The 18,696-nt window shown below is 45.5% G+C and overlaps 2 protein-coding genes across 28 annotated transcripts in view; both read left to right on the top strand.

The window, feature by feature from the left end:
* Nucleotides 1-18,696, top strand: part of LOC139382327 (alpha-2-macroglobulin-like) — a 563,422-nt gene that overhangs the window by 297,655 nt on the left and 247,071 nt on the right. The gene's annotated exons all lie outside the window — the stretch shown is intronic.
* LOC139382329 (histone-lysine N-methyltransferase MECOM-like) overlaps nucleotides 1-18,696 on the top strand; it is a 210,984-nt gene that overhangs the window by 172,080 nt on the left and 20,208 nt on the right. For 9 of the 27 annotated variants that reach the window (XM_071126283.1, XM_071126279.1, XM_071126277.1 and 6 more), the window contains exons 3-6: nucleotides 12,716-12,850; nucleotides 17,841-17,943; nucleotides 18,073-18,334; nucleotides 18,513-18,660. In XM_071126283.1, the coding sequence (XP_070982384.1) occupies nucleotides 12,716-12,850; nucleotides 17,841-17,943; nucleotides 18,073-18,334; nucleotides 18,513-18,660 (648 nt within the window). Of the gene's footprint in view, nucleotides 1-10,318; nucleotides 10,883-12,715; nucleotides 12,851-17,840; nucleotides 17,944-18,072; nucleotides 18,335-18,512; nucleotides 18,685-18,696 lie in introns of those variants that run through there. The other 18 variants (XM_071126281.1, XM_071126274.1, XM_071126266.1 and 15 more) reach the window with 6 other exon arrangements.

The raw sequence follows: 18,696 nt of genomic DNA, 5'->3' as shown, positions 1-18,696 counted from the left end.
GTCTTCCTGTCAACGTGAGAGAGAGAGAGACAGTGCGCCTGTCAAACAAACAGAAATTGAATACGTCGCCTTTTATCAGAATATCCACAGTGTGTAAATACTCCCTCTCTCTAGATTATGACTAACCTCACTTCTTATAAACACCAGGAGTGAACACATTTGTCAGGGACATAGAGCTGAGGGTGTGAGGAAGCTGGAATTCTCTACTCTTCTCAGGGCAAAGGGGGCTCTACTTGGGAAGGAGGGAGGGGAGGAGAGGAGGACAGGGGTGGGGAGCAGAGGAGGGGAAGAGAGGAGAGGAGAGGAGGACAGGGGTGGGGAGGAGAGGAGGGGAAGGGAGGAGAGGAGGAGAGGAGGGGAGGACAGGGGTGGGGAGAAGAGGAGGGGAAGGGAGGAGAGGAGGAAAGGGGTGGAGAGAAGAGGAGGGGAAGGGAGGAGAGGAGAGGAGGACAGGGGTGGGGAGGAGAGGAGGGGAAGGGAGGAGAGGAGGAGAGGAGGGGAGGACAGGGGTGGGGAGAAGAGGAGGGGAAGGGAGGAGAGGAGGAAAGGGGTGGGGAGAAGAGGAGGGGAAGGGAGGAGAGGAGGGGAGGACAGGGGTGGGGAGAAGAGGAGGGTAAGGGAGGAGAGGAGGGGAGGACAGGGGTGGGGAGAAGAGGAGGGGAAGAGAGGAGAGGAGGAAGGGGGAAGGGAGGAGAGGGGGAAGGGGGTGGGGAGAAGAGGAGGGGAAGGGAGGAGAGGAGGACAGGGGTGGGGAGAAGAGGCGGGGAAGGGAGGAGAGGAGGAAAGGGGTGGGGAGAAGAGGAGGGGAAGGGAGGAGAGGAGAGGAGGACAGGGGTGGGGAGAAGAGGATGGGAAGGGAGGAGAGGAGAGGAGGACAGGGGTGGGGAGAAGAGGAGGGGAAGGGAGGGGAGGAGAGGAGAGGAGGAAAGGGGTGGGGAGAAGAGGAGGGGAAGGGAGGGGAGGAGAGGAGAGGAGGAAAGGGGTGGGGTGGAGAGGAGGGGAGGAGAGGAGAGGAGGAAAGGGGTGGGGAGGAGAGGGTGTATGTGCATGCGTGTGGAGAGGAGGAGAGAAGAGGAGGACGGGGTGGGAAGGAGAGTGTGTGTGTGCATGCGTGTGGAGAGGAGGAGAGAAGAGGAGGATGGGGTGGGAAGGAGAGTGTGTGTGCATGCGTGTGTAGAGGAGGAGAGGAGAGGAGGACGGGGTGGGAAGGAGAGTGTGTGTGTGCATGCGTGTGGAGAGGAGGAGAGAAGAGGAGGACGGGGTGGGAAGGAGAGTGTGTGTGTGCATGCGTGTGGAGAGGAGGAGAGGAGAGGAGGACGGGGTGGGAAGGAGAGTGTGTGTGTGCATGCGTGTGGAGAGGAGGAGAGGAGAGGAGGACGGGGTGGGAAGGAGAGTGTGTGTGTGCATGCGTGTGGAGAGGAGGAGAGGAGAGGAGGACGGGGTGGGAAGGAGAGTGTGTGTGTGCATGCGTGTGGAGAGGAGGAGAGAAGAGGAGGACGGGGAGTCTGGGTGGGGCACGCCAGTACTTTAAGACTCTCTCACTCTCTCTGGCTGGTTTAGGGCCTGCTGGCAGCAGCTGAACGAGTTCACGGGATCGGAATGCTTCTGCAGGGGCAGCGTAATCAGGACCAACTTCCTCTAATTGAGAAACAAGGTTGCCTCGCTCCCCGGGTCTTTTGTTTCAGTCAGGCCACGCTGACAGAAAGGAGGAAGCTGCCGTCTGACAGCTACGGGACATGTTGTGTGTGTGTAAAAACAGTGTGTCCCTTTGTGTGTGTGTGTGTGCGTGTGCGTATGCGTGTGTGTGTGTGTCTAAGCATGGACAGTAACTATGGTGTCTATATCTGGGTCAGTGCCACACGTGTACTGTATTTATGTGGGTATGTTTGTTTGTTCTGAGCCATCTCTTCACATGCAAACAGAGAGATTTAAAGGGGCAGTTAAACACTAAATAACTCATACCCTCCCAATGCTAGTCTCTCTCAGTGCAGTCGGACACACCACTAACCACTGTCTTTAACTGTTAAACTAACCCTTAGGTCCATAACGGTACTGTATCCAGACAACTAACATGTTTGTTACTCGTCTGTTCCTGCGTAAGCAAACACCTCCATTGTGGCTTTTCTTTATGAGTATCTCAGAGAAAGACTACTGATCTAGGATCAGGTCTCCTTTGTCGATATAATCATTGTGATCGAAAAATCTAAACTGAGCCAAGATCAGAGGTGCTTTGTGATTGTGAAAACCGGCCCTGATTCCTTCCAGGTTAATGTCCTGGCTTAAAGGGGTTTTGTTGCTTTTCTCCAGCAGCTTATAGAGCGTGGGCCTGGGACTTTTGTCTTTGTTAAATGTTGTGTGACAATGGAATTTTCAGAGGTGCCATCCAGATAAAGAAGTGAATTGCGAGCGAGGGGGAGAGAGGTCGGGTATGATGATGATATGGGTGGGTGTCATGCTCCTTCAGTTGTGCCAGAGCGGGGAGGAAGGGAGGGAGGGATGGTCTGGTCATAGTTCAGCAGTCCTCCATCACTGCAGGCCCCAGATACACCATCGATCCCCGGCACACCCCGCCAGCAGACACCACCTGTGATTGATCCCCAAATCAGTCCCTCACAAACCAGCGCCGTAAAAACCATAACAACCCATCATAAAAGCTGATTTATCTCTCCCCGGCCCCAGCCTCCGGTTCCAATATTAACCCAAAAGTGTATGACACCAGAATGATTGGTCTGGAATTGAATAAACCTTGAGTATTGACGCACCATGTCTGGTGACTCCATCAAGTCGGACTGCTGCAATGTGCCATGGTGTGATTGCATTGTTTCAGGGTTGAGGGTAGACCTGCATGCCCACACATCACACACACATACACACCTTTTGACTATTGGGGAGGAGATGGAAGCATAATGCATAGTTTCTCAAATGAGTCTCAGATTCCCAGGATTTGCGTGGACTTCAGCGAAATCAGATCAGTGTGTGTGTGTGTGTGTGTGTGTGTGTGTGTGTGTGTGTGTGTGTGTGTGCGTGCGTGCGTGCGTGCGTGCGTACGTGCGTGCGTGCGTATGTGCGTGCGTGCGTGTGTGTGTGTGTGTGTGTGTGTGTGTGTGTGTGTGTGAATTCCAACTGGAAGCTGTGTCATATAATGAGAGTGTTGGTCTGAATGGCAAAAGCATGTCGGAGCTGTACCATGTGCCCTGTACTCAGCACAAAGATCTCGGTTAAATATAATTCTGGCCAAACTTATGGGCCTCTGATGGTACTGGAAACCAGTGAAGCCTTAAATAGGAGCTGCTCCACTAACCCATGGAAGAGGGTTAGTGAGTTTTTTGGCTTTTTCTGACGTTCTTGAGGTTTTTTTTTGCATTGATAATGCAAATTAGTTTGGACTCAAATGAGGATGTTATCAAAGTAAATGATTGTCTTACAATACAGTCAAGTGCTCACCCACAAAAATGCATGCACTGATTCTTGTTTTGGGTATTATTATGGAGGCAGAATGTGTTGGTTTCTTAGATCATTGGAAAGTCCTTGTGAATTAAATGTGTGGTTTTCGTATTTTCTGTCATTAAAAGGTGTGTGCAGACCTAACACGAAAAAAATAAACGCTTCAAGAAATGGGGAAATTCATGGAAAGTCCGTGTTTGGAAAGGCACGCCCTCAAGCCTTGACTCTGCGCCTTGGTGACGTGTGCGTGATGCCATGGTTATGTCTGAACACCTGCGTGTAAAAACTAGTCAGGGTAAAACTGGTCATTAACAAGTTTACCTTTCTGAAATGACATAAATCTCACCTAGACACCGAGGAGGGGGAGTTTTTAGGCTGGGATGGATGGAGTGGAATGGGCTCTCTTAGAGAAACGGGTGTTTGAGTGTCTTGCTTCATCAGACATTATATGTGACGGCTATTTCACATATCCCGGAAACAGTCAATATTAGCCTTTCAATTGGTCACGGTGTATGAAAAGCACGCAGTCCCTGTCTCAAGTGATCTCCATTTCAAACGTGGCCGGACAGCTCCATAAATGTAATGAATGTGCGACACCCGCTCCTCTGGTCTGAAGTGGTGTGTTCTATTGCATCTTTCCTTACATCAAGGGGCTCTTCTAAAGATGATATCTACGAGCGTTTAAGAAGCAATTTGTTCACCCTGCAGCGACCAACAACATACTCTAATTACCGGGCTTTATCCGGCCGGGTGGGGCGGGCTGGCTGGCTTGCTGGCCAGGCTTGTTTTACTTTCCAGCTCTCCGACGCTGAATTTATGTTTTCAAAACGTTACCTTTGACTCCAGTGCGACTTTATCGCACCCCGTGGTCCACATACACATACAGACTTGCCTGTGTGTTGAGGCGCTGCGGAGGAAGTGTCTGTGTGATTACCGCAGCCTGTTGGACCTCTCTCAGACTCAGTAACACCCCCCTCCCCTTCTCCTCCTCCTCCTCCTCCTACTCAGCCCCCCCACCCGCGACGGTGCATTCCTCCGGCTGCTCTTTGGAGCAGGGGCACACGCCGGGTAGCTCCAAAAATCAGCTGCATGTATGTTTTCAAGTCCTCGCCCCACTCTCTGATTTGTACATTTACCTCCTCCCACAGTGTGAATAGTAGCCTACATTGTACCTCAGGCCAGTGGTCATGTTTGGTCAATGCCTTGTTTTAACGCTCCAGTCACGTCTAGTCATTCCTGCTGTCAATTCAATTTACTTCATTTTAGCTACAGGAGACAATATATCTTATTCACATGCATAATCTCTTATAGATTTGGATCTTTCTGGAATCGGAATAAAAGGGAATTGAACCGTCAATGTGCAGCAAAGATACTTTTAAGCACACGTTAAAAATACTTTTAAGCACACGTTAAAAATACTTTTAAGCACACGTTATTCACTAACATAGATCCGAGTTCATGCATCACATAGCCTATATCTGACAGTATTATAATTATATCAAAACTAAGCTTAACTGTGAGGTTAGACATTCATCACAGCATCCGGTTGCTGCTAAAGCCTATAGCATAGGTTAATTAATATATTTTAAAGCAACAGGGATCAAAAAGCTGTTCCTAATTCTCAGTTTATTGCATTGCCTATTTATACTTCGTTTTTTCTAACATCTCCTAGTTATATTTTAGCTGTCAGCATATGTCTGCTTCTCTCTCACTGCTGGTCAGTCTCGGGTGGGAAAGCGCCTGCATGTTGTCGGGATGGAACCTGGCCTGGGCCCCACTGCAGAGCAGAGCTGTCACGGGAGTGGGCTGTGGGGGCGCTAAAACAGAACAGACAGTGCCAAAATGATGGGGTACTAATTCGGAAAACACGCAGGGCCCAGTCATCAAAGGCCGAAGAATTTGTAGGAAATCATCCCTCTCCCGGAATGCCTGGCTGACCCCTGCAAATGAAAATAATCCAAAGTAATTAGAAGTGAGCTGGTCTGGTCCTGAGAGCCCCGGGCGGCAGGGAAAACATAGCGGACGCGCTGTGTCGCTCGGAGGAGCTGGGCTGAGCCAGGGGGCCGCTGACCTTGTCCACATAAAGCTGTGATTTATGAAGTGCAGGGCACAGCAGCGGGGCTTCTGTCTTCTCCCGGAGAACCAAATTACCGAGGTGGAGATTAACACGCGCTCGCAACGGGTCTACTTCCAGACCAAGGAAATGTTTTATTTACATTTTTCCCCTTTCATTTCCTCTGCTCTCTTTTAATGCGAATTGGTCCGTGAGGAGACTCTGGGACTTTTTGGAGGGGTGAGGGGTGTTCGGTGGGAGAGATAGTAGCCATATGCAAAAATGTCGGTTTCTGCTATGATTTAAAATTTCAAAAGTATCAATGATATGGTTAATGCAGTGTCTATTTCACTCACCTGGATATGTTAACCGATAGTCTATTGTATTTGTTATCTATTTTTTTAAATCTCGATTAGGTTACATTCTAGATATTAGAACACATATTTAGAACACTAACATTTTCAGCATAATCATTACAAAATAAAGTTGTTGGCTAATTCGCAGTGAAGTCACTATAACTGTTCAAATTCTGATAAGTCCTAAAATTACACACCATGACACGGGTGTTGTATCAAAAGTTATATCACTCATAAATTCGTGTGAGTTTTTAAATATGTTTTTGCCACCTGACCTGACCACTTCACCAAAATAAATTGTCTAGGTGGGCCGTCTGTAGAGACTCATGATGGAGGCTTAATGCAGCTTTTCGCCCGTGTCAATGGGAGGTCTTTCCATATGAATGGTGGAACTATTTCATGTGGATTTGGCTGCGATATTTTCTTTTTCTTCCCTTTTTTTCCCTCTTTGGGAGGATGTGCTGGAATTCACCTTATACACAGTGCTTCCATTAGAGCGCCTCAGCAGCCTGACTCGTTGCGGCGGTCGGCATCAGGGAGTAGCTCCCTCACGGAGTCAGTTTGCACCTACCCGGCCCAGGAATCCCCACCGAGGGGCTCGTGGTGCCGTAATGCTCTGACTCATACACAAGCTGAGTGTAGATAAACAAGTCAAACAAATGAAGCCCCTTTATAAACCAGATACTCACTAATGCATTTTGAAGGAAAGCCATAGATTTTCAAGGGGATTTAAGTTAAAACTGTAACTAGGCCACTAAGGGACATTCATTGTCACCTTGTTAGCAACTCCAGTGTATATGTGGCTTTGTGTTTTAGGTTATTGTCCTGCTGAAAGGTGAACATGCCTCCCAGTGTCTGTTGGAAAGCAGACGGAACCAGGTTTTCCTCTAGAATTTTGCCTGTTCTTAGCGCTATTCCGTTTCTTTTTATCCTAAACTGCCTAGTCTTTGCCGATGACAAGCATACCCATAACATGATGCAGCCACCACACCATGCTTGAAAATATGAATAGTGGTATTCAGTGATGAGTTGTGTTGGATTGGCCCCAAACATAGAACTTTGTATTCAGAACATGAAGTTATTTTCTTTGCCATATTTGTTGCAGTTTTACTTTAGTGCCTTAATGCCAACAGGATGCATGTTTTGGAATATTTGTATTCTGTACAGGCTTCATTCTTTTCACTCTGTCAGTTAGTTTAGTATTGTGGAACAACTTAAATGTTGTATATCCATCCTCCTTTTTCTCCTATCATAGCCATTACACTCTGTAACTCTTTTAAAGTCACCAATGGGGAAATCCCTGAGCGGTTTCCTTCCTCTCCAGCATCTGAGTTAGGAAGAATGCCTGTATCTTTGTAGTGACTGAGTGTATTGATGCATACAATATCCCATAATGTCAAAGTAGAATTATGTTTTTAGACATTTTTACAAATCCACAAAAACATTTTTACAAATCCACATCCAAAGGGATATTCAATGTCTGCATTAAATAAAAATAAATATCTACCAATAGGTGCCCTTCTTTGCAATTGGAAAACCTCCCTGTTTTTTGTGGTTGAATCTGTGTTTGAAATTCACTGCTCGACTGAGAAACTCGCCAATTACAAATAATTGTATGTGTGCGGTACAGAGATGAGTCATTCAAAAATTATTTTAACCACTATTATTGCACACAGAGTGAGTCCATGCAACTTATTATGTGACTTAGTTAGCAGATTTTCACTCCTGAACTTATTTAGTTTAGCCATAAAATAAAACATTTCAAGACATTTCAGCTTTTCATTTTTAATTAATTTGTAAAAATGTCTAAAAACATAATTCCACTATAACATTATGATATATTGTATGTATGCCAGTGACACAAAATATGAATTTGATCAATTTAATATTCAGTCTGTAACACCAGAAAATGTGTACAAAGCCAAGGGGGTATGAATACTTTCTGAAGGCACTGTAAACAGCCCACTGATATCCTGTGAAACTCAAGCGTAAATAATTTGTTAAAGCAAAGTAGCCTCATGTTTCCTACACTGCAATATAAATTGGGAAATGCTTTGAAAATGTAGTGATGGATTTGTCCAATACTTAAACTGAGAACATTTTCCCAAGTAATTGAGTTGCTAAAACAAACAACTAATACAAACAAATCAGCATGAAAACCCTTGAGAAATTTCACAGCACTTTTAAGTCGATGTACAAAAAACATTATCCGGATGCCGCAGATGTGAAGTGTCACCCAAATCAGAATGAAACGGTAAGTGGCGTAAAATAGGAGAAATAACAAAAGCCTCGAGCAGGCTTTTTGGTTTGTAATCTGTTATTAAACAGCTATTACACACTTTATGTGGTATAATCATAATAACAAAGGCTTGGGTTATTTTGATAAAGCCGAACTATTTAATATACTTACGTAATATAATGGACTAGACTATATGGCGACTTTTTCAAATAAACATAAATTAGACTATGGTTTAAAACACTATACATGGGGGCTTTAACAAATGAACAAATGTTTTAAAATTCACTTCCACGGCTCCTCTTATTGTGGATCCAAGAAATGTATTGTAGGTCGTTCAGGTGATTATATATTCAGGCCCATGCAACTGAATCTTGCATGTCTCATCTAGCAATTTAACGCCTTAGTGTAGACGATGTTGTGTGCTGCAATTCTGTGGACGAGAAAGCAATGACCCCCATCTCAATAACTCAGCGTCTCCGCGCTTGACTGATGCACTTTTCTCAGGAGATATAGGCACACAGGCTGGGAACTTCGTTCAGTATGGAAGGCTTACAACTCAAATTTAGGCTATCCATGAATCGAAACCCTGTTAAATTCTCCACTAAAGAAAACACCTATCAAAATGTGTCTGCATGGCATTAAAGAACGTATTGAAAGGCAACTAATACCTTGTAAAAGTTTGTTCAGTTGAGAACGCCATCTCCTGACTAGGGAGAGAAGTACAGGCTGAGAAACCGTGAGCGGTCTCTGGTCCAATCTACATTTACCCCAATTTACCCTGGTCAGTCGGACCTGCTAGTGATACCACAAAACCCTTGTTTATCCACAAACGTTTCCTTCCTTTCAGAAAGAGCTCTGGGTCTCTATCAGAATCCTCGATCAGACCCGGAGAGGCCCGGCCAATCACTTTCCCAGATTACTTGTATTTAATACACAATGGATCATAAAACAAATCCCTCATCCTGACAGGAAGAAAATAGAACAGCTCATAGCTTGAGCTTTCCCAATTTATGGCTAAATTAAAAAGGCTTCCAACAATGGACAAGTCGAGGAAAGGCAGGAAATCAATGAGCTGCGGACCGGGGGCTCTTTTGGGTTCTCAAGCAGCGCGGACTATGGGAATCTCTGGCGAGGTCCACCTTATTTACACATGATTTTTCCTGTCCTTCCTGCACATTTGCTCTGCAATTTCATCAAACAATGGGAATTATCTGGGATAGAAGGTCAATGTCACAGATAGCGGCCACTGAGACATATTAATAATCTCTTCGCCCCCCCCACTCCCCTCGCCCTCTCCCAGAACGTTATAGACTCCTGTTCATGCTTTCCCTGAATAACCATGTAGGCTATAGCCTACTTTTCTATTATTCTAAGTGGTCTATTTTTTTCCGATTTGATTATCCAAAAGAGTTTAGAGTTGGACATAAATGTTAAGAAAAAAGAGTGAAAATTATTATATATAAAAAAAAGTTTAAACATACAAACAAGCAACAACAACAATAAAATCAGAAAAAAGTCTTAATTGTATGCATGTTGGCCCTGCTGTATATGCAAGCTGTTACCATTCATTGCAGATCAAGTTTAGCAGAATAATATTTAGAAAGCTATAAATTGGATTGGCATGTTTAGAAATGTGTGTAACAACACCATGCAGGACGACGGCATGTTGGTCACTTGCGTCCTACGTCTCTCAGAGCAGCGAGGGCGAGACAGGTCACTGGGGCGCATGCCTTGTCTGTCTCGTAAAGCAGGTGCTCAAAGCAAACAAGGAAAGCGTCACTTAGGCCTAACAATAAAAGTTGTTGTTTTCACTTGGACTAATAATGAGGCTTTATTTAATTAAAACAATACCTTTTACACGCCATTACGTATTTTATGAATAACACAATTGTTTTTTAAATGTAAAATATTCTTAGATGAGAGTCACTGTCATCATTCAGTAGCCTAAGCTAATAGCATTTTGTGCTTTAACTGGGATTGGAGTGAGCCGCGAACCCACCCCTCATTGCTTAGGGAAAAACGAGTGAAACACGAATGATTGCATAATTATTCGGTGGTTTCATCAAAGGCAAATTGGGCTGGTGTGTGTATGTAGTCAATCCCATAGAAGCCCATCCCGACCTCTCTCTGACCTCGCCTCTCCACCGGTCCCCTGTCACTTTAAAATTTACTGCGGGTAGCGTCGCTCAACTTCCGACTGCGGACAGGCAAGATAGCCCGTTTTGCATTGCTCTCTATGGATGGGCGAGCAAGATCCTCTTTAAGAGACAGTCCGTGAAACAGAAACACACACATCACACAGTACGGGACGCGCAAGTAGGTGGGCGATCCTTCCATCTCACTATCACGCGCCGGGGGGAGAGAGAAAGGAAAAGTTGAATCGTCGCTCGCTCCGCCGCGCTGACACCTGGGAACAGTGAAGGTTCAGAAAGAGAGGAGCGGACGAGACGGGCTCGCGCTGACGGGCTCAACTTGGACCAAGTTAATGTGCCTAGGGATTATGCCGGTGTCTACATGACAATAAACGAGCGAGAGAGAGAGAGAGAGGAGCAAACGTCTTGTGGGTCGGAGAAAGAGAAAATACACTGTTAAATCCCTTGGCGCTTTCAAGAACACAGGGCACTACACAAATGGAGCAAAACTAAACGAACGATACATTTTCACATTTTTGTGCTTATTTCCAAACAAGGCATTGCAGTTTTCATCAACTGTTTTTTAAAAATTATTTCTGCGCACGTCGTATTTACAGATATTGTATTGTTGCACCAATTGTGCAGAGGATTTACCACGGTAAGCAGCGATCTATTTTGTAACCTTTTTTTTATTACCAAACGAACATTCTAACGTGTTCTTTCTCAGCGATACAATTATGGTCATTAATTGTATGAGCTCTCAATATAAATGAATTGTCAAAACTATTGACAAGTATTTTTAAAGAGTGAGTCAATACGTTTTCATTAGACATTATTAAATATTTTAGGCAACATAAACATCGATTGGTGTTCTTAACCGATATTCAGTTATGGATCAGAACATTATGTATTGCTACTTCTTCACGTAACTGTTATCACTTATCATTTCCTGCCGTTGATTTGTTTCCGAATCAAGTTTATTTTCTATGTCAGTAATAGGCTATAGGCTTTCTTTTTTTAAATCGTGTTTATAGGCATATTATTGGTTCGTTTTTATTGATTAAAACATTATTTGTGTTTAAATTATAGGCAATAAGTAAGATGTCATTTTGCATTGTCTTGCGGAATTTAATTCAAAATGCAAAGGGAATTGAGCAAATAGATAAAGATTATGCGCATTTTCGACACGTGTGCTTATCACATTTTCAAGGTAGGCCAGAAAAAACCGAGAATTAGGCTATTTTGTTATTTTGTTATATTATTTGTAATTTATGTTATACATTTTGTAGACTGCAACGAACTCCTGTCCTGGCTGACATTCACAGTGGCCTTTTCACACGATTTATATCTCTCCTTAATTCGTTGTAAAACCAAAAAATATTTCGGAATAATTATCAGGCCTATCATTTATTTATTCCTAGCATCTATCTAAGTAGAATTACGTTTTATTGTACGTATAGGCCTGCATTGGTCATATGGTAATATAGTTAATTTACTGAATATGATAGGGTAGTTAATTATGCATACATAGCTTATAACAAAGTCGAAATTAGGGAGTTCTTTATAAAACGGGTTGTTTCTTTTGAGTGAATGGCGTGCAGTTAAGGTTATTTGTATGTCGCAGCCCGCTTGGGTTAACGTGTGTTGGCCCTTTTCACTCCTAAATATTAGGCGCTATTGTTCAATATATCCTCATCATCAAGCCTCTGAGAGACTTTTCAATCAACTTCAGCTTTATAATAATATTACGTTTTATTTAAAAATAAAACCAGTTGATATCAGGAATTGTGGAATAGAGTAAATGTTTCAACAAATGTTAATACGAATATAAATGTGTAATAATCATTTAATTACACCGTTTTTTTGTTTCGACAAAATACCAACACTGATTTTGGGGTTGCTTTTTGTGCTTTAATTTATTCAGCACAACTCAGTATTTCATTTTTAGGTCACTTGATAATAAGCATTGTTATGAAACATGTTGCACACAGTGAAATGGCTCCAATATGTTTGTTTTTATTACCATATTCATGGGATAATTGAATATGTTCAGCAATAAAGAAATACATTCGTTTTGATGTCTTAAAAACATTGTTTTACACGTCATGTAATTGAAAGACATGCCTTTTAGTTCAGCACAGTGACATTCAGCACAGTGACATTCAGCACAGAGTTATTCAGCACAGTGATATTCTCTATTGCGTTTCACTGCTGTCACAGAGAGTGTGACTTTTCCGTGTGTATGAGTTTGAGTGGGTTTTTCATTTGTGTGTGTGTGAGAGAGAGCAGGACCCAGTACAAGGTGTGTGCGTATATGTGTGTGTGTGTGTGTGTGTTCCTGTCCTGCGTGTGTAATACTGCAGCCTCACAACAGTGTGGCCTTGTTTCTCGGTGGGAGGTATGTGGTTCGTCCATGTGGACACAGTAACCTGTGCAGAATCAGATAGAGATCAAAGTGTTAACCCCCCCTCCCCTCTCCACCTCTCTCCAGATCTTGGACGGGTCGGGCCATGTAAAGTTCTGTGTGGATGCCAGCGAGCCTGATATCGGGAGCTGGCTGAAGCACATCCAGTTTTCCCCCACGGCCCACCAACACAACCTGACGCCGTGCCAGATAGATGATCAGGTATGTGAAGAGAAGACCGCCCTCCTGCCTGCCACAGGGCCTCAGTGAACCCCCATGTCCTGCCTGCCTGCCTGTTGTTGTGTTTTAAGGTGTTATTGTGATCTAGTTCAGATAGCCCCTGTGCAGCCCACCCTGCGTTGAGTATCAGGCCCCCTCTCACACACACACACACACACACACACACACACACACACACACACACACACACACACACACACACACACACACACACACACACACACCCTACCTCAGAGGGCCCATCTGTGTGTTGTGTTTCTGTGTAATTGTGTCTTGGCTTCGGTGTGTCGAGGACCACAGGGCCAGATCACACACACCACACACGGCTGCCGTGCTGATAGTCACAGACACTTCACACACGCTTGCACTGTAAACCTCCAGATATGTGTGGAATGCCCCATGGCTCTTTCTCTCCTCACCTGGGAAAGACAGGACAGGAAGTCCTATCTGACACATAGGGGCATTTTCACTTCACTCATTCACTGGTTAAATTGTATTTTATGGACTCAGATTACACACACACACTCCGATAGTAAGGGAGACTTTGTTTGTCATGGACAGTGCATTCCATGTCTTGATGGAAGATACATTGATAGAAAAGTTTGCATCACTTTTCATTACTTCTTCATAAATAGTTTCTGAATACTTGTATATGTTGCAGATAACAGATAAGGAATCGGTTTCAAATGTAATATTGATGACTGGATGTAATTTGTAACTAGAAACATTGTCATCATGGTTATACTCATCATTAACATGATCATAACGTCCCTATACAAACAATTATTTAACACTCCAAATGATTGAGAAAAAGTGTATTTTGAGAGGAAGACTACTTCAGATTCTTATTTGACACGGTAGTATAATGAATCCCAATGAGTGTGTCCCAGTTGTCACCCTATTTGCTATAGTGCACAGTGTATGCCCCCTATAAGAGCTCTGGTCCAAAGTAGTGCACTATGTAGGGAATAGGGCGCCATTTGAGACGCAACCAATGTGATGCAATGTTTGATGTAGCCTTCTGATTGGCCCTCTCTCTGAGGTGTGACTGACTGTCTTCACTGTGGTGCTGGCCTGGATCATGGACAAGGCTGTGATGAGGTTATTGTTAGGTACCACACACTGTCACAACACTGTCTTCATATGTCTTCCGGTCAACCCTCATGTTTTTCATAGCACAGCAACGGCCCACAAAGCCCGTCGAGGCGTAAATTACGTGTGTAAAGTGAAGTGGTCTGGTTGGATGTCAGGAAAGTCTGTCAGTTATGCCGGTTTCTATCAGAGTATGAATGTGTGTGTTTGTTTGTCTTTTATATGCCTCTTAATCCACACGCTGTGCAGGATCGGGCCCTTGAGCAGGACTATGTGAATGTTCATTGCGGTTCTGATGGCTCCCCGTGCTCCTCATCCTAAAGCTGGATGTGAGGAATGTAGTCCCTTACCTCCTTCCAACAGGTTTTACAGCTGCTGGGAAGTGCTGACTGTGAAGTCAGCCTGAAACCACATATTACACCCTCTTACACAACCAGTCCCACATTGTGGACTAGCCTGGCTTCAATCCTCTTATTTCTGACCTATTCCTGTTCATAATAAAACTTTATGTCCAATCTCAAGAGGGTGAGGAAAGTAAAGGAGGGGAAGACGGGAGTGGAGGAAGGGAGGAGAGAGAAGAAAGAGAGCTAGAAGAACTGTCAGGGGTTCCTACTTGTGTGTGTGTGTGTGTGCGTGTGTGTGTGTGTGCGTGTGAGTGTGTGTGTATGTTCGGGCATAGAGAATAGCAAGGCTTGCGTAGTGCTGCAGCAGTATGGCGTGTGTGATCATGTCTTAGCTATAAAGTATAAACATGTGTAACATATTATTTTAAACAGTGTTATTACCGATAAAAATAACTATTCATCAACGTTCTGCAATGCAGTCGGTGACTATTGGGTCTCATTCAATCAATGATCTGAGATCAGATCTGTTGGGGGGTAAAAAAATATTTAAAAGTTCAGCACCGTAGCGGTGACTAAAACTGCTCTCTGGTCAGATTCACCTGTGATCATCACTGAGCATTGTACAGAGAACAGATTTGAAGTACATTTAGTATGGAAATGTCTCAACCATATCCCACACGTACAGTAGCCTACATTGGACAGGCTGAAGGGTAAATGGATTAGCGGTGTAATTCTCATGATCTGACGAGCGACTAAAGACTCTTTCATAAGACTGTGGATGGATATGAGGGCTAATCTCATTAGCCATATTGATTCTCCCACGCCGCACAAAGAGACATGAAGTGGATGAATTGACTGTTTTAATGTGTGAAAGGTTCTGTGATCATAGAAATAGACTGGAGAGCTGAGTGTCTCAGTGTGGAAGTGCTGATCTAGTGTCAGTTTTGTCTTTTGGATCATAATGAATACAATTATATAGACAGGGAGGACCTGATCCTAGATCGGGACTCTAGCTGGTGGCTGGCATACCTGATAGATGACCTATCTGAGAGGAAGGACGTTGGAGGAACAGAGAGGGCGGGTCAGTGTCCAGAGGAAAATCGGACTCTTTGTTTGCACTTGTGACTAATGATGTCAAGGCAACCAACTTCTCCAAGATAATAGCCTCTGATACGTCTGTAGTTATGACCTCTACAAGAAACAGAGTGAGAGAGAGAGAGAGAGAGAGAGAGAGAGAGAGAGAGAGAGAGAGAGTGTATTGTGTGTGTGTGTGCATGTTTGTGCATGTGTGTCTGCTCATGTGTTTGTCTATGTGTGTGTGTGTGCGTGTGAGTATGTGTGTTTGTCTAGGTACCTATCCTCAGTGCCTCCTTGTGTTTTATGTTAGCCCAATCCCCCGTTGATAATGCAAGGTAATAAAGTCTAATAATGATTGTGTATCCTGTGACTCCTGGCTGGCTCTGGAGGTCAAGGCTTGGGGTTCTGGAGGTCAAGGCTTGGGGCTCTGGAGGTCAAGGCTTGGGGTTCTGGAGGTCAAGGCTTGGGGTTCTGGAGGTCAAGGCTTGGGGCCCCGGAGGTCAAGGCTTGGGCCTCTAGAGGTCAAGGCTTGGGGCTCTGGAGGTCAAGGCTTGGGGCTCTAGAGGTCAAGGCTTGTGGCTCTAGGGGTCAAGGCTTGGGGCTCTAGAGGTCAAGGCTTGGGGCTCTGGAGGTCAAGGCTTGGGGCTCTGGAGGTCAAGGCTTGGGGCTCTAGAGGTCAAGGCTTGGGGCTCTAGAGGTCTAGGCTTGGGGCTCTGGAGGTCAAGGCTTGGGGCTCTCTATCCTTGTTGGTTCTCGTCTAGTCCAAAGGTGTGGCTGGCTGGCCCTCACAGTGTGAACTCAAACACTGTTCTTATCTAGCTCTCTGTTATTTCTAGCTACTGTCCGTTTACAGCCCCAGACTAGGCTTCTCTCATTCTGTGTCAGCCAGCCCTTATAGGGGCAACTCATAAGGCTTTTTGAGAGGAGTTGGAGATCTGTACAGTGCAGAAACGTTCAACCAGTTTGTGTGTTTGTGTGTGTGTGTGCTTGCGTGCTTACGTGTATGTGTGTTTCGGGGTGTGTACGGTATGTTTGTTTGTGTGTGTTTGAGTGTTTGTCTGTGGCGGCCCACAGGGAAGGGGTGTTGCTGAGGGGAATTCCCCCATATTGGTACTCACTGCAGTGCCTGTGTGCCAGATTGTACACCATCTGCACAAGAGCAGAGATACTAGCTGCAGTAACTTGCTCCCCGCGGCCACATTCTGCCCCCTCTGTGCTACGGTCCACTAGCGGCTGTAACCTAAACCCAGATCAATTTGTGCTGTCTTGCCAACTCTTTGTCACTCATTGTCACGCAAGACAGCACAAACAGATCTGGGATCAGGCTAGCTGTACCCCTGATAGCTTTTCAAAGACTCTATCAGTTTCTGAGGGTGGAATCCCTGCAGCCCTAGATGGCTGTCTGAATTGGTCTTTTATTGTTCCCAACCATCGATATTATTGTGGCCTGTTGGTCTGAGGGCTAAAGTCCTGGACCGAGAGCTGTTGACCTCGCTAGACCGGCAAGAAGGAGCTGGGAGGGGGTGAGAGGGGGGCTCTATACAGACGAGGGGGGCAGCTGAGAGAGCTAGCCGCTCGGCTATTTGGACCCTCTCAGTTCCCTGCATTCTCCTCCTGAACAATGGGGTCGAGGCTGGCTCCCCTCTGACCAGGCCGCTTGGCCCTCGCCCTCGCTGCCGCCACGCAGCACTGATGTCATGGCGAGCCGGGTACGTTATCTCCCAGGGCCAGTGTCCCTGTGACCCGCGCCCTTGTCAGTGTCCCTGTGTCTCCCCTGTCATATTCCTAATAATCCCCCCCCCCCCCCCTTCCCGTCCAAATGTCACCACGGTGCTGTAAGGGAAGTTAGTAAGTTAAACCTTCAAGGCGTGCCAAAAATAACGCCATCTGTGATTGTTTGGCAGAGCATCTATTGTGTTCGTATGGGAAGTCCCACAGATCTCAGGGTCTCTCAGATGACCCATTCACTATAGCCCCCCCCCACACACCTTGGAGTATATAACAGTCCTTTTTGATAAAGCATAGCATGATACTGGCATAGAGTGGGCAGGTGGAGTGTTGCCTACTACACACACACACACACACACACACACACACGGCATCACAAATATGTCACCATGCACTGCAGCAGTACCACATCTCCCAACACCTTTTACTGCCTCTTCCTCTGAGGTCCAGCCGTGTTGAGAGCATTCTACTACTGACATATCATATGGTCCTCTCTGCTTCACGCTCGGCCCCCAATATCCTCCCTGTTTTCTAAACTGTGTGTGTGTGTGTGTGTGTGTGTTGAGGCAACGTTTGTTTGCTTTCTGCATCAGAGTGTTTTTGTTTCAGTAAAGTGGAGGTGAGTGTGTTTTATATGGTGTTGGTCGACAAGGTTTTGAGTGTGTGCGTGTGTACTCATGTATGGATATACTGTAACGTCATATGCTTAAATCTGTGTGTGTGTTCTGCAGATTTTCTACAGAGTGACTCGAGAGATCCAACCAGGAGAGGAGCTGCTTCTGTACATGAAGGCAGAGGATTATTCATGTGACAGCATGGCTCCTGATATGCACGGTCAGTTCACACACACACACACACACACATACACACACAAATATACACACATACACACACACACATAAACAACACACATACACACACACACACTTAAGACATTCTTCCCCTTACTTCCCCCCTGTCCAGAGGAGAGACAGTATCGCTGTGAGGATTGTGACCAGCTCTTTGAGTCTGTCTCTGAGCTGCTGGACCACCAGAAGGTTCCGTGTGGGACACCCACCTCAGCCTTCCTGGGGAACCCTGGAGGGGACAGTAGTGACCTGGAAGGCCCTGAAGGCCTGGAGCCCCACGACCTGCACCTGTCCCACAGCCTCAGCCACGACGGTCACGACCACGACGGCCCCCAGGAGTGTAAGGAGTGTGATCAGGTGTTCCCCGACCTCCAGAGGTGAGAAGGCGTCCTCTTTCTCCCTTGTTGATAGGACCGGGAAAACTCGGTTCATGTTACTTTATTGGGTTGTTTTTAGTTGAGAGGCTAGTGAGGCAGAGGGTTGGAATAATGTTCCTCTGTCTGTCTGTCTGTCTGTCTGTCTGTCTGTCGGTCTGTCTCTACGTCTCTCCTACAGTCTGGAGGCTCACTCTCTGTCTCACTCGGAGGAGAGGGAATACAAGTGTGACCAGTGCCCCAAGGCCTTCAATTGGAAATCCAACCTGATTCGTCATCAGATGTCACATGACAGTGGCAAGCACTACGAATGTGAAAACTGCACAAAGGTACAGTCATGTACCTGCTCAAAGGTACAGTTGTGT

Source organism: Oncorhynchus clarkii, chromosome 24 (assembly GCF_045791955.1).
Source record: "Oncorhynchus clarkii lewisi isolate Uvic-CL-2024 chromosome 24, UVic_Ocla_1.0, whole genome shotgun sequence".
NCBI classification, from domain to species: domain Eukaryota; kingdom Metazoa; phylum Chordata; class Actinopteri; order Salmoniformes; family Salmonidae; genus Oncorhynchus; species Oncorhynchus clarkii.
This window is presented reverse-complemented; position numbering and strand designations above follow the sequence as displayed.